This window comes from Ursus arctos, unplaced genomic scaffold, assembly GCF_023065955.2.
Source record: "Ursus arctos isolate Adak ecotype North America unplaced genomic scaffold, UrsArc2.0 scaffold_110, whole genome shotgun sequence".
NCBI classification, from domain to species: Eukaryota; Metazoa; Chordata; class Mammalia; order Carnivora; family Ursidae; genus Ursus; species Ursus arctos.
The window spans coordinates 41,623-58,064 of NW_026622776.1; the positions used below are offsets into that span (position 1 = coordinate 41,623).

Here is a 16,442-nt window from a genome sequence, read left to right on the forward strand (position 1 = left end):
TAATGCAGTTCATTTATGAAGCTGGAATAAACATGTCAAAATGTGACAGAGCACAAGTAAAGAACACAATAGATTAACTGCATTATGAATATAGATATGAAAATCATAAATATTAGTAACCATATACAACAGCATATTAAAAGAATCACTCTTCAAAAGCCAATTGTTTATTAAAGAATAATAAGAATGATTTAATATTAGTAAACCTGTTAATATAATCCTTGACCTTAATGGATCAGTGGAGAAAACATGTTTGATTTTCCCCAATAGCTACCAAAAAAAGTTTGGATAAAATTTGGCATCTATTCCTCACAAAAGTTTACAAAACTAGGGATAGAATATTTCCCATTAAGATCAGGAACAAAACAAATTATGACTATTAAAAAGGACCAAATCCAAGTTTTGTGAGTCCTGGGGTTTATACAGTTGATCCTTGAACAATGTGGACGTTAGGGATGCTGACTCTTTCCCCCTACTCAAAAATCTATATATAACTTTTTTTAAAGTAAGCTCTGCATCCAGCATGGGGCACAAACTCATGGCCCTGAGATCAAGAGTCACATGCACCACTGACTGAGCCAGCCAGGCATCTCAAAATTCTATATATAACTTTTGATTTCTCTAATACTTAACTACTAAGAGCCTACTGTAGACTGGAAGTCTTACTGATAACATAAACAGTCAACTAACATATTTTGTTTGTTATATGTACTATATACTGTGTTCTTACAAAGAAGTAAGCTAGAGAAAAGAAATGTTACTAAGAAATCATAAGGAAGAGAAAATACATTTATAGTACCATATTGTATTTATCAAAAACTCCGTGTATAAGGAGCCCCATGCATTTCAAACCTGTGTTGTTCAAGGGTCAACTGTACAGGTTGGGAGGTCCTCTTTTATTTTCTTTTTTCTTTCTTTATTATTGTTATTTAATCCCAGTATAGTTAACATACAGTGTTATATTAGTTTCAGGTGATTCAACAAATCTATGTATTACTCAGTGCTTATCATGGCAAGTGCACTCTTTAATCCCCATCCGCTATTTCACCCATCCCCTCACCCACCTCCTCTCTGGTGACCATCAGTTTGTTCTCTATAGTTAAGGGTATGTTTCTTGGTTTGTCTCTTTTTTTTCTTTGTTCATTTGTTTTGTTTCTTAAATCCACATATGGGTAAGATCATATGGTATTTGGGGAGGTCCTCTTTTAACAAAACAAAGAATACAGGATTTTCTGGGCCCCTCTCAAGCCTCACAAAAGGGCCTATGCAAAAAAGGAGCTTTGAAGCTTAAGCTTCTCCCTTTTTTATTATTATTTTTCCCTATCATGGTAAGTCTACATTTGTATGGCTATTAGAACTTAATATTTTGTTATAGATGTTCAAGCCAATGTAATAAGAAATGACATAGAAAATAAAGGTACAAGAGGTATCATTACTAGAAAAGAGAAAATTGTCCTTTTAAAAATTGATAGGATTAAGTGTTCAGAAACATCGATTGTAGAGCTAATAGTAGTATCTATTTAATAGTATTGTCAGAATTCAATAATCCACATAAAGGGCCTAGATGGGCACCTGACCTATAATAAGCTCTTAATAAATGTTAGCCCATTAAATATTCCTGCCTGCCAAAGAAGCTAATTTTCTAATTCACTGATTTCTCAGTTTAATCTTTGCTAATTTTAGTCTTCAGCTTTACTTAGACTGTTCTGAGGTTTTATTTTTAACTTCTTAAATTGAACGCTTAGTTCATCTAAAGCTACAAGGATTTGACATATTTTATTTGCATTTATTTTCCTAGATGTCTATAATTAGAATTTTGATTTTCTTTTTGACCCCAAAGTTATTGAAGATTCTTTAAGTATAGTAATTAAAACAAACGTTTAAAAAAAATTTAGAGATGATTCTATCTTTTAAAACATCTGCAAGGGGTGCCTGGGTGGCTCATGTTGGGAGGGCATGTGACTCTTTATCTTGGGGTCATGAGTTTGAGCCCCACACTTGGTGTAGAGATTGCTAAAAGAATAAATAAACTTAAAAAAATTACATATGTGAGCAGTTTTATTAACGTTAGATAGTGTTACCTGGTAACGATTTCATGCCTCCTGAGTTAGGTGAGGATTCAGAGTGCCTTTTCTGTCCTGAACATTTTCCAGCTCTTTGGTGGAAACGAAGACTGCTGAATTCTTTTTGATTTACATTAGGATCGGAAGCACAAAATAAATCCAAACTGGGGACAGATGGTAATTCTTTCCAGAAGGTCTTTTTAGTCCCAGCATTTGAACTTTCACATATGAAGCCTTCTAACTCATCCGATAGACATTTTTGCTGATTAGTGATTAAATTATCTTTCTGAGAGTACCATTTGTCACATGTAGTCTCCCCTGCATCATATTCTAAGTTGAATGAGTGATTCTGCTGTTCCCATACATTTTTCTTAAAGTTCCAGGGAAGAGGAGATGGGGAGCCTTCTAGTGAAAAGTTAGGGGCAGACACTTCTATATTTATAGGTCCTTTTGCATCATGTGTTCCTTTTTTCTTGTAATTTATAAAATTAGGGGCAACTCTCTTCTGAGTGTCAATTGGTGATATTATGTTTTCACAGTTCATTTGTGTTAGATCCAAATAAAAGACACCTGACTCTGAATCATTTTGGTTTTGAAAGGAGTTACCAGCCACATTCCTTGATTCTGTATTAATCAGGAAAGGGTTATGCACTATGTTAGGGTTACAACTGGAGTCCTTCCAGTGGCTGGCCTGATTATAAGAAGTCACAGGTGGTAAAATGCATGGCATTTCTCTTAGTTCCATAAGGGAAGAGTTATAGTTTAAAGTGCTGTTTGTGTCTCCATGCACTGTCTCTCCTATGTCTGAATAGTGGTAATACTCATTATGTTCTTGAAAGACAGAGTTTGAAGAGTCACAAGCTGAGTTCTGGGAGGTAAAGGTACTAGTCTGATTCCCATTTTCCTGAGGTGATGGACTTTGAGATGAGTTTGTTATGGAAGAAGAACTAATCTTGAATAAGGAAGTGATGCTACAAAAATGCTAAAAATTTTAAAAATTAATATAATACAAATACAATATAAACATCAGTCAAGTAATATAAATAAATACAATATATACATCAGTCAAGTAAAGATAAATAACAATGCTTATATATATATGTAAAGAAAGCAAAATATAAATAAGTAGGGTATTATAGTGATCCATGTCATAAGAACATAACATAATTAGGCTCCATTAAAAGAAAAATTTATTATAATTAGAAAACCCATTTTCTAATCACTTGTAATAGAATTTTTAGTTACACAAGTTATACATGAATACCATCTGCTTGATAAAAATTTAAAATTTTTACCAATAAGGCTAAAGTTTTCTTTACTACTGTAATGAAGGACATCAGGATTGTAAGCACATATGAATAGAGTGTGTGATCACGTACTTGTGGACACGATAACATGTCAAAATAATTTAAAGTGTGATAAACTGTACTGAATTATCTGTATAAGAGCTTTAAAATGTATAATGTGATTGACAGCCAATGAGAATTCTATTTGAAATTTAGTTCAACTAAATTATTTCTTTGCTACATGAAGTCCCAAACAATTAAATTTGGATACCTTCCTTTTGAAAACCGCTATGGTAAGAATCAGTACTCAAATGGAAAGGAAATAAACTCATATAAGATGATGGAATTCAAATAACTAACCTTTAACACTTTTTCTGGAACTTCAGGTAAAAGCTCCTGAAGTTGACACAGAGTTGCTAATAATATCCAGTGCAGTGAAGGGCCTTTGTTTAACATGAGCTGAGCCACCAATGGGTTAATACATGGAAAATCAAGTAAGTACATTTCTTCCTAGAAAAGAGTTTAAAGGAATAATCAGCCACCTTTGAAAATCTAGCAGTTTAAAATTTTTGTCATTGCATCTATCACTCAATTTGAGATGCTTGGGGAAAAGTATGGCTAGTAGGGAAAGGAACTTCTTTGGCAGTTAAGATTCATATGCTCTCAGAATTGAGAAAGATCTTAAAGTTCATTCATTTTAATCACTCATCCAAAAAAATTTCTTACAGTTCATCCCCTTTGAATGATAATTGTTTCACCTAATGGTAGATTTTCTAATGAGAAACATTTTAGGGGACTTTTATACCTCAAGTTTTCTTTAGCTCTCTCTTTGTAGGCCATATACTACTTTCACTATTTGATTAAGATGAACCACGTTTATGATAAACCATGTTTATGATACTTTCAGGAAAGCCTTGCTGTGAAGAGTGTAGGAAGAACTTCTGTCGGCCAGAACTGACCTTGATGGTCTAAAAATGTGTGTTTTCAGAAAGATCTCACGCAAGTCTAGGAATATAGCAGCCATGTTTTACTATTACTATATTTCCTTTTCTTTCTGGGTTACACTGGCTTTTTGCACCCTCTTTGATTTTACCAAATAACAGACATGTGAGTAGATTAGACATAACTTGGTAAGATGGAAACTGCACATACATACATACATCCCATAATTAATTAATTATACCCATATTTGCCAATAGTATTATGTTCTGTTTAGGCATATAAAAATTCTGTAATGTAATATATATGAATATATGAATGATGAATGTATATGAATACGTTAATATTTTATTTAACTTATTTGCTTTATAATTTTATTTTTTAAATTGGTAAAATAGTCACATGGTTCAAAATTCAAAAGGTACTAAAAGTTATGCAGTAAAAACTCTCATCCTCACCCCATTATCCCAGTTCTCCTCTCTGGAGATAACTAATGTTATCATTTCTTGGTATCCTTCCACAGATGTTTTATTCATTTACAAACACATATAAATATTAATTTCCCCTTGTTTTACACAAGTGGTAGATTACAAGCTCTATGCTGCAACTTCATTTTTCATGTAATATATCTTAAAGATCATTCCATGTTAGTATGTAAAAAGCTTCATTATTCCTTTTTTATGTTTTCATGATTTGAATATATAAAAAAAAATAAAGGTAACAGAGATACTCGGTTGGTATGAGAACTTGGAAATATTTATGCTTAAACAAAAGGAATTTCTAAAAATTTACTATTCAGTCTTACAAATATTTTACGATTCTACTTTCAGCTTCAATTATGTAACTGGCAAAATGGAATGGTGGAATTTTGCTAGTCTCATATTTACTACTCTTAAATGTTTAAATTTAGGAACTAGAAAACAGTTATGTTTTGAAAATATTAGGCACTGAAGTCATTATATCACCCTATAATACACTTGATTGATAGTTCATTATAAAAGATCTCATTAAAGTACTTCTGTGAAGTTGAAAAATACACGATTCTGGAAAATGATCTAAATAAATGTTGTACATTATGTTTACTGCTATATATGCTCATGCAAACATTATAGGACAAAAATATGCTACCAAAAAGAGAACTCAAGTACATGTATTTATATTTGCTTTGCAAATATCTAATTTACATATTTAGGAAATGAACCTTAGATGGTGAAACGTCAAGCCAAGATTTATCCAACCATTCATGAGGATCTCTCTTCGAGGTCATTAAATTGTGATCAGCAATTTGCCGAATTATCAGTGCAGCCTCTTCCACTCCTGGGGCAATTATAAGCTAAAATATATTTTTTATATGTTAGATTATAGAAAATTTTAGGAAGCAAAATATATCATTCAAGAATTATTTGTAATTAGAAGAAAAAACCCCCAGCAGATTTTAATCTTTGAATACAATTTTAGATATAATTTATTAAAATGTCTATGTGAAATCCAGCATATTTTATTTGTGAGGATAAGCAATTTTCTTTCCTTCTTTAAATATGATATCCTTATAGTTTTCCAATTTTTGGAGCTAAATTTCTTCACTTCCATTTTGTATTTATTAATAAATTTATTTGCAATTTGGATGTCAATAATATTTAATATTTTGGTTTTTTCCAAATTAATAGTTCTCAAAAATAAGAATTTAAGGGGAGACTGGGTGGCTCTGTCGGTTAGGCGTTTGCCTTTGGCTCAGGTCATGATCCCGGAGTCCTGGGATCGAATTGGGGATTGGGCTCCCTGATCCATGGGGAGCCTGCTTTTCCCTCTCCCTCTGCCTGCTGCTCCCCTTGCTTGTGCTAACGCACTCTCTCTGTCAAATAAATAAATACAATCTTTTTAAAAAAGTAAGAATTTAAAAAACATAGTGTAAGATTTTTCAAAACAACATTTAAAGATAAAGGATATTTACAGATGAATTTGACTGTATTCAAAAAGAAAAAAGTTGGGTTTTTTAAAGATTTTATTTATTTATTTGACAGAGAGAGAGCACCAGCAGGGTGAGGGAGAAGGAGAAGGGAGCCCACTGCAGGGCTTTATCCCAGGACCCTGGGATCATGACCTGAGCTGAAGGCAGACGCTTAACCAACTGAGCCATCCAGACACCTGCAAAAAGAAAAAAAGTTTTAATTTAGAATATTTTGGGAATTGTTCATACCATATTGGCTTATGTGTGTGTTAAACTTAACTCTAAAAAAAGTTTCTTAGTATCTCCTACTTCCTGTCACTTGTGTTTTCCTCCATGCCCTTCTCTCTTTCGAAATGCCAGCCTTTTTCTTCTGCTTTCAGTTCTATTTTTATCTTCTTCATCTTTTAGATTCAGTTGAAGGAAATATAGTCCATGGGTTAGCAGGGTTTTTTTTTATTTTAAAGATATATTTATGTATTTTAGAGAGAGAAGGGGGTGGGGAAGAGGCAGAGGGAGAGGGAGAGAGAGTCCTAAGCAGACTCCGTGCTAAGTGAGGAGCCCGACGGGGGTGGGGGGGGTTCAATCTCAAGACCCTGAGATCAGGAGTGGAGCCCAAACCAAGAGTCAGTGGTGCAACCAACTGCACCACCCAGGCACCCCAGTCCATGGGTTAGCAGTTTAATGTGAATAGGGAACACTGCCTTAAACAATCATATCTTAGAAATATAAACATCCTGTCCTGTAGTGAAAATTCAAGAAACAAAGACTGTACAAACCTCATAAATAATTATGACAATTTTTTTCTCTCACAGGGTAACAAATGCAAACCTATTAGTACATACCTGGGGAGTACATGTATTCTAAAGAAAGATTTTCTTTAAATTATATTAAATATGCACAAATTCTTTCTTTCTTTCTTTCTTTCTTTCTTTCTTTCTTTCTTTCTTTCTTTCTTTCTTTCTTTCTTTTTTTGAGAGAGAGCAAGCACTGTGGGGGGAGGGGCAGAGTGAGAGGGAAAGAGAGAATCTTAAGCAGGCTCCATCCCCAGTGGAGTGGGGAGCCTGACTAGGGCTCAACTCAGACTCAGTCTGACGACCCTGAGATCATGACCTGAGCTGAAATCAAGTCAGTTGCTTAACTGACTGAGTCACCCAGGCACCCCAAATATGTATAGAGTGCACAGAAATAACAGTTTGATTCCAAATTAGTTTTATTGCAGTTTTGGATGTTTTAAGAAGATCTGACACTTCTATTTAAATATAAAAAGGCAAAATTTTATGGTGATGGTAATGAATATTACCTTAATTTATCAGGACAAGGATTCTGGAGCTCATGGCTAGACTATGGGAGATTCAGGAACCTCCTAACATTATTTTCAAAATTTTGCATATATGTTTATCTATGCATTTTTCTGCAAAAGGAGTTCATAAAAAATTTATAGAACTTTTTTTGACATTAGAATAAAATATAGCATAATGCTACTAGCAGTATTTTCTTTTAGTTTAAGAAAATGTACTTAAACTTCCTAATGCTTCCTTTATGGCTAGACTCTTCAGATGCCTGAAAAAATTTTTTTAAATCCATACAGGCCCAAAGCCTTATTACTAAAAATGGTAAAGTAAAGCAAAAATATACTCTAAAATAATATGAGTCTAGGGAACCTCCTTTAAGGTGGTAATGTCATCAAGTCAGAAGAATAGGAGGCTTGAGTACTGGTGACATATTGATAATAGAGCAAATTGGTATTTGTTTCTCAAATTCTATGGAAAAACTGACCTACTTTTAAGATTATTATGTATAACTTGAAAAGCTTTTGGAATAGTTTGATCCAGGTGGGAGCAGACTTTTGTTTGGAATGGATTATGCCTGGGCATACTTCCTGTGTCATCCCTAAATGCCTTCTTTGGAACATGTCCTCTATGGGCCGTATCACTGTACCTGAATATAGAATTGCTCACTGGTATCATATAACCCATGTATAGAGGAGTAAAATGATTCTTTGAAGTATATTTTGCATTTAACTGCTTACCATTACCTGAAAAGAGGCTGGTTAAGTGGTGAAACCATGCTTGAATGGGTAAAGGGAAAAAACTTATATTTGCCATTCATTGATAACTTTTCTAAGAATTTTATTTCAATGTTTAATATGTATCACAGGCTCAAAGTGATCAGGATTCTACTTCAAATAGATCATTTGTTAATTTTCTTAACAGGTTGTGCTTTGATTTAATTCTATTCAGTAGATGTTTGTTGAACATTTTTACTGTGTACAAAGCACTGTGCTGGATGCTATACATTTTTTCAAAGAAAAAGGGTCTGCTTCTTACCCTCCAGGGGGGAAGGTATATGAATGACTATGTCATGCTACAATAAAGGTATGAAGTGCTCTTGGGAGAATGGGAGGAGAGGTTTATCCTGAGAGAACATACTTGGGGCACATTTCTTAAAGGAGATAGTGTTTGAGTGGGGCAACAAAAGAGAACTCTAAAGGCTAGCAGTAAGAGGAAGAGGGAGACAGGCTGGGATGACATGTTTGTGCATGGGCTGAACTGTGATAGTGTGAACATATTCAGGAAACGGTGAGTAGAATGATGCTAAAAGAAGAATTACTAGCGGCCAAATCATGAAGTTTGAATCCAGCTAAGTTTGATCTCTATTTTGAACCAAGTAGGAAGCTACGGAAGGTCTTTTGAGCAAGAAAATTCAGTTTAACAACACGTATTTATCAAGAGCCTACTACATACTTGGTACTGTGCTGGGTGCCAGGAATATGAAGACAAACATGTTTCCTTTCTTTCAGGGGCTTAGAGTTCAGGAAGTGAAATGTTCAGAGCTGTATTTCAGAAATGTAATTGATGTCAATGTATATGATGCATCAAAGGAGGATGACTAGAAATAAGTAGATTAGTCAGAAGTTGCTTTAAAACTCCAAAAGAGAGGTGAAGGCCTGAATTTGGGAAAAAGCAGTGGGAGGAGAATGGAGAGAGGTATTCTGGAGACACTGCAGCTACTGATTAGGTTACAGTAGGAATCCCATAAACTAAGTGTGGGGAGGATGAGAAGTTGTGTTTTGGACATGCAGAGTTTGAGGCACCTGTGGGATATTCATGTGGAGATTCCCAGTACAATGCTAGAATATCGGTGCAGATCTTAAGAAAAGCCAGGAAAATTTTAAGGATTGTACTCAGAAATGAAAGCTAAATTTGTGGGAATTCTGAATTTATTAAGGAAAGAGTACAGTGGTAACAGAAGAGGACTGAGCCCTGAATTTGGGGGCATGTCTAAATTTCATAGTGGGACATGGAAAAAAGAACCAAGAAAGGACACTGGTTAGAGATCACTACAGCAGATAAAAAGAGTATATGTTCCTTAAGTGAACATTTTTCATCAATGGGTATTTACTTTTATTCATATCCTGCCAAGAGGTAATTAAGAGATAAAATATGACTATAAATTTATAAAAGGCGTTTAATTTTTCTTAAAATTTATTTATTTATTTGAGAGAGAGAGCACAAGCAGGGGGAGCAGGAGAGGGAGAGGGAGAAGCAGACTTCATCCCAGGACCCCCCAGATCATGACCGGAGCCAAAGGCAGATGCTCAATCAACAGAGACACCCAGGTGCCCCAAGGCACCCTTCTTTTAGAACAGAAGTTTAAGTGGAAAGAATATTTATTAATTTGAAAACTGTACTTTAAAGGCTTTTAAGCATTTTTTAGTTTACTAATTTAATGTTTCTTTGCAGTGGGCACCTGAGTTTAATTTTGCTTAATGAAAAATACAAACAAACATTTAAGAAAAGAATACCTTTATATCCAGTTCTTCTGATTTTAGCCCAAATGTTACCAAAGCTGCATAAATCAATGCTAGATGATGAAGTGTTTTTTCTGTAAGATGGTACCTAAAAAAAAAATTATATTACTATACTTGTACTCATTTGATACCTATTAGAAGATCATTTCATTTTCCACATTTCATGTTATGAGAATAATCTGGCTAAGATAAAGCTGTGTGACAGACTCAGAACTCTTTTAAGAAGATGGTCCCCCCCCCCTCCATTCTTTAACAATCCAGTTGCATCTAGGGGATGCTGAGAGTGTGTTTGAGGGGAGAGCCCTTACCGGCTCCAGGGATGGCTATCTGACTGACACCAACTAAAATACTCTATACCCCTGGCCAAAGTAACAGGTTCAGATATGAGCATGTGACCAGAGCTAGGATAACTAGAATCCTCCCTGGGTCTTTTTCTTGAACTGTTAGAAAAAACACTTCTTAAAAAATAATCATTACGTGATGTGATAGAGCTGTTAGCTAATATATATTGCAATATATAAATATATCAAATCAGCATGTTGTAGACTTTAAACTTACACAATCTGGTATGTCAATTATATCTCAATTAAAAGAACGCATTTCCCCCCCTATGGCTATTAAGGAGATCAGATGTGAGTCTTGAGCTATGGGTAGATATTTCTACTGCCTTTATCCACACTAAGTACCCTAAGCCCCCAAAAGGAAATTTATTGGCTCATATTAGTAGGAAGTCCAGGAGAAGACATTATTAGATCCAGGGACTCAAACTATGTCATTGAGACAAGGGCTCTCTTAATTTCTTGGCTCTCCTTTCTCTTGCTAGTTTTTTTCTCAGGCAAGCTTTTTCCATAAGAGTGGCTGACAAGAGCGGTTTACTGTGCCTAAACTGTTTGTACAAACAATGTGGTTTCTGCTGAACACCTGCTTTTTTTCTTGGGAGTCTAGAATTTTGATATGTGCTAGGCAGAGGGTGCCTATATGACCAGTCCTTAGTGAAAGCCCTGGGCATTGAGTCTCTAGAGAGTTTCCCTGGTACACAACATTTTACAACATTTACAACTCTTTCCTGTGGAAATTAAGCACATTCTGTGTGATTCTACTAGGAGGAGATTCCTGGAAGCTTCCTTCTAGCTTCCTCTGGATTTTGTTCCATGTACCTTTTCCCTTTGCTGATTTTGCTTGGTAAGCATTTACTATAATAAATCATAGTCATGACTACAAGTACATGCCGAGTCCAGTGAATCCTCTTATCAAATCATCAAACTTGGGGGTAGTCTTAGGGATTCCTTTTTTTTTTTTTTTAAAGATTTTATTTATTTATGTGACAGAGAGACAGCCAGCGAGAGAGGGAACACAGCAGGGGGAGTGGGAGAGGAAGAAGCAGGCTCCTAGCAGAGGACCCCGATGGGGGACTCGATCCCGGTACGCCGGGATCACGCCCTGAGCCGAAGGCAGACGCTTTAACGACTGCGCTACTCAGGCGCCCCAGTCTTAGGGATTCCTAATACATTTTCTTAAACAGGAACTAATGGCATGAACTACTGAGGTAATTCAAGCAATTTTATTTTGTATGTTGAATTTTCCTCATTTGGTCAGTTGATTAAGATACTTCTTAAATGTTTCATACATCTAAAAATATAGAACTGAGATACCTAGAAGTCTGAAAATAACTACATTTTATAATAACATCTTATTGTGAATAAATAACTTCATATCCTGAACATAAAATTATCTCAGACTATTACATAATTGGGGTTTTTTTCCCATGAAAATCTGGGTAAAAATAAGTTTGAATCCCCTCTTTTTTGCTGTATTTCAATTACACCTCTGGAACATAGGTGAATAGCAATCTAAGAACAACTTAAATTTTTTTCCAAAACAGTTTCATCTATAGGATACTTCCAAGATCTTGATAAAGCTTAAATGCTGTACAAGCAAGTTCCAAGCTTAAAATGCTATACAGCCTTTACTAATATTCAAAATGAAGATTTCAGACCTAAATTATTATTTTTATTTTTCAATTTTGGTAGAAAGGAAAAACAAAGTTATATGACTTGCTAGAGGTTGTTGTTAATAGAAAAAGAAATAACCAAGCTGTTTGGACTCTTAAATTTTAACTTATACTTATCCCCACATAATAATAATTGTATACAAAGAGCTTGGTACAGTAGGTAAACAAAAATGGAATCAAAGTGGAAAGTCATCACATATTCAATGTCAAATAAGGAAAGATCTCTATACCTTCTCTAATAACTAAATAATGTATTTTTAAAGATTTTATTTATTTGAGAGAGAGAGAGAGCATGAGCGGGAGGAGGGTCAGAGGGAGAAGTAGACTCCATGCTGAGTAGGGAGCCCGATACAGGGCTCAATCCCAGGACCTCAGGATGGTGACCTGAGCCAAAGGAAGCCAAACTAACCAGACTAAATAATATTTTAAAAACTTCTACTATAAGTGATGTGATACTGTAGAGATTTAAAAAAAAAAAAGGAGACTAGTTTGCAATTTAGTGGGAAAGATTCATTCACTTGATCAAGGAATATTTACCAAGCATCTATCATATGAAACAATATGCAGTGCCATGGGGCAAGTACTCCAAAATGATAATACAAAGCAAAATGTGATAAATATCAAAGATGAGGAAAAGATAGCAAGCTAAGGAGTGCAAAGGATGGAGAGGTCACAATTAACTATTTGTGTGCATGAGATGGGGGTATTAAGGAAAGATAGAATAGAAAAAGTGATATTTGGGGGCAGGTTTTGAAAAATAGTCACAATTTCACCAGATCAGTTGTTGGAAATAGAGAATACTGTAGAAAGAGAGAAATGTATCAGCAAAAGTAGAAGTGGGAAAGTAAGGACCATGTTTGTGAACCAATGAGCAATCCTTCTGGCTGAAATGGAAAACAGTGAAAATTAAGCCTGAAAATATAGGTCAGGATTATATTCTGAAGACTTTGAATATTAGGGTGAATAGTATGTATGTATACAGTAGATAATAGGGAAGTCAGTGAAGGCTTTTTATCAGAGTGAAACAGTGAAAGCCTGGTTTTGGGAATATTAATTGAATGTATGAAAGATTATGGAGGGTAACATGGAGAGCCATGAGGTGGGAAAACAGTTGGTAGCCTATTTTAACAGTCCACATAAGATCTGAACTAAGATGTTGGTAATACATGGAGAGAGGGGATAGATTAAAGAGGCTAGTGGTTACATCCATAAGATATGTTTTCTAATTTTGGTGACTAAAAGAAAGGCAATGGTCATAAATAGCCAAAGGGCAGAAAAGAGGAGACACTGTTTTGGAGGAGACAGAGAATATAATGAATTCACCCTGGAAAATGTTAAGTTTGAGAGCCTATAAAATATCAGGGTGGAAATATGTAATAGAAAATTAGAAATACATGTCAGGAATTTCAAAGAGAGACTGAAGCTGCAGATATAAATATAAAATTATAGGTAGAAAGATGCTGATCGAAGCGATGGCAGTGGGTAAGGTTTCTAATGGATTGAATAGAAGAAAGAGAATTCAGATGTATCTGGAGACTGGGACAAGGAAGAAGAGGTAAAGACAGAGAAAGAGTAGTAGAGAGAAGATCAAAACTGTGAAGTGTCATGGGACTGAAGAGCTTCAAGTAAGGAAGCACTGATAACGTCTTCAATACTTCAGAGCAGAGAAAGATAAAAATACTTTTGGAGGTGGAAGTGATCCTGAGAGAAAGATTAGTACAGGCGTAGGAAGAAAAGTCAGACTGCAGAGAATTAAAAAAGGAGGTGGAAGCTGTGGGTTCATAAAATTTTGAGATGAAGGGAAGAAGGGGCATTTAATGATAACTTGAGCCAGTATGTTGGCATGGATTTTTGGTAATTTTTAAGTTAAGCACATCAATGAAACAAAGAATTGCAAGGTGCTACTTAGTTGGTAAATTTAATGAGCTTTTAGAGAGAAATGATATAAGAATGGCATCTTTTAACAGACAATTCCAGAACTAAAAAGTAATAAAAAGTGAAACACATAAAGCAGCGACTCTTAGTGAACTAGAGGAGATTGATTTGCACAGAATGTCCAGCAGAAATACGTCATCTCCAAAATTCTGATTTGTTTTCCTATGGGCATGATTCCACCTCGAAGATCCCTGACTCAAAGCAAACTAGATGAGCAAATGGAAAATTTGCATAGCTACTTTTATTCAAGGAAGAGGACCAAATAACTTAAGAAATATAAACGTGACTTTGGATGAAGAAATGTTTACTTACTCTGAGTTTAATGTTTTTTTGGTATATAAGATTATCCAACAGTAGCTGTATTGGAATGATAATGCCATCAGTCTCATAATGATATTGTCTGATGCCTTCTCACAATTCAATTCTTCTAGGTCCTACCAGAAAATAAATACAATAAAAAGATTCACTAGGTTGAATAGTTGTTATGAAATTATTAACATATTTCAATATTCTATTTTATATATATCATATATATATGATATATATCAACTTGAGAAGAGTTATGGGTATGGGCTTCCATTTTGTGGAAAAATTAAAATCGCACTGGAAGTAGTAGGGGAAAAGCTATAGTAGATGTCAATCAGCAAATGATAGCTTCAGCAAGGAAGGCTCATGAATCTCCCAAAGTCCTAGATATGAAGAAAGCAGCCTATATGCTGCCCCTATTTGGGGAAAGTCCTTTGTAGACAGGGATTTGGCTACTCATAAAATATGTTTAAAAACTCATGGGATAATCTGCGCTGAATGCTTATTTAAGGAAGATGATAAAGAAGCCATCATGGACTTCAGGAATTGCTCTCTAATGGTCTAGGATCCTCTTTTTCCTTTAATGCAATTAATTTTTTTTTCAAAGTTACATTCTATTTTATTTTATTTTATTTTATTTTATTTTAGAGAAAAAGCATGCACAAGTGGGGTTGGCTGGGGCAGAGGGAGAGGGAAACAGAGAATCTTAGAGAATCTTAAGCAGGCTGCACGGAGCTCAACTTGGGTCTACAATTAATTTTTGATAGAATGAATGATTCAGGAAGTGTCTTACTCTAACAAGTTATGTAACTATGAATTAAAATTAAAAGTTTCCCAAATGGTATTTCTCCCTAAATAATTGTTTTTTTTTTTTTTTAAAAAACTTTAGGGGTGTCTGGGTGGCTTAGCCAGTTAAGCATCTGCCCTTGGCTTAGGTCATGATCCCAGGGTCCTGGGATAGGGCCCCAGATCGGGATCCCTGCTCAGCCGGGCACCTGCTTCTCCCTCTCCCTCTGCCACTTCCCCTGCTTGTGCTCTCTCTCTCAAATAAATAAAAAAAAATCTTTTTAAAAAGCTTTAAATATGTAAGACATGGTAGCTCTTAAGAAACCTTTAAACAGAGCTTTGTTTTTCCATTATATAATTCTTAGATTGCTAACATTTGCTCATGATCAGACTTCTACTTTACCATACTTGCCACGAATTTATATTCCATACCATCAAACTTGGTTTCTGCTTCCCACTTCCACCCTGCTGAATTAATTTCATTGTAATTTGTACTCCAATCAAGCAAACATATCAGGGAGATTCAGTCAAGAATTTGTACATCTTAAACAGGCCAATTAATTACGAAGAAATTGAGTCAGTGATAAACAACCTTCCAAATAACAAAACTCCAGGCCCGGACGGTTTTCCTGGGGAATTCTACCAAACATTCAAAGAAGAAATAATAACCTATTCTCCTAAAGCTATTTCAAAAAATAGAAACAGAAGGAAAGCTACCAAACTCATTCTATGAGGCCAATATTACCTTGATCCCCAAACCAGGCAAAGACCCCCTCAAAAAGGAGAATTACAGACCGATTTCCCTAATGAATATGGACGCCAAAATCCTCAACAAGATACTTGCTAATAGAATCCAACAGTACATTAAAAGGATTATCCATCACGATCAAGTGGGATTCATACCTGGGATGCAAGCGTGGTTCAATATTCGCAAATCAATCAGCGTGATACATCATATCAACAAGAAAAGACTCAGGAACCATATGATCCTCTCAATCGATGCCGAAAAAGCATTTGACAAAATACAGCATCCTTTCCTGATTAAAACCCTTCAGAGTGTAGGAATAGAAGGTACATTTCTCAATCTCATAAAAGCCATCTATGAAAAGCCTACTGCAAATATTATTCTCAATGGGGAAAAGCTGGAAGCCTTTCCCTTAAGATCAGGAACTCGACAAGGATGCCCACTCTCGCCACTATTATTCAACATAGTACTAGAAGTCCTTGCAACAGCAATCAGACGACAAAAAGGGATCAAAGGTATTCAAATTGGCAAAGAAGAAGTCAAAATGTCTCTCTTTGCAGATGACATGATACTCTATATGGAAAACCCAAAAGAATCCACTCCCAAACTATT

The 16,442-nt window shown here is 35.1% G+C and overlaps 1 protein-coding gene across 1 annotated transcript in view; it reads right to left on the minus strand.

Annotated features, from left to right (window-relative positions):
* The window catches only part of LOC130543373 (protein shortage in chiasmata 1 ortholog-like), a gene marked incomplete at its 5' end in the record, with an annotated part of 56,713 nt that overhangs the window by 1,219 nt on the left and 39,052 nt on the right, over nucleotides 1–16,442 (minus strand). The window contains 5 exons of the mRNA XM_057310235.1: nucleotides 2,082–3,045; nucleotides 3,710–3,859; nucleotides 5,490–5,621; nucleotides 10,042–10,135; nucleotides 14,306–14,427. Of these exons, the coding sequence (XP_057166218.1) occupies nucleotides 2,082–3,045; nucleotides 3,710–3,859; nucleotides 5,490–5,621; nucleotides 10,042–10,135; nucleotides 14,306–14,427 (1,462 nt within the window). The remainder of the gene's footprint in view (nucleotides 1–2,081; nucleotides 3,046–3,709; nucleotides 3,860–5,489; nucleotides 5,622–10,041; nucleotides 10,136–14,305; nucleotides 14,428–16,442) is intronic.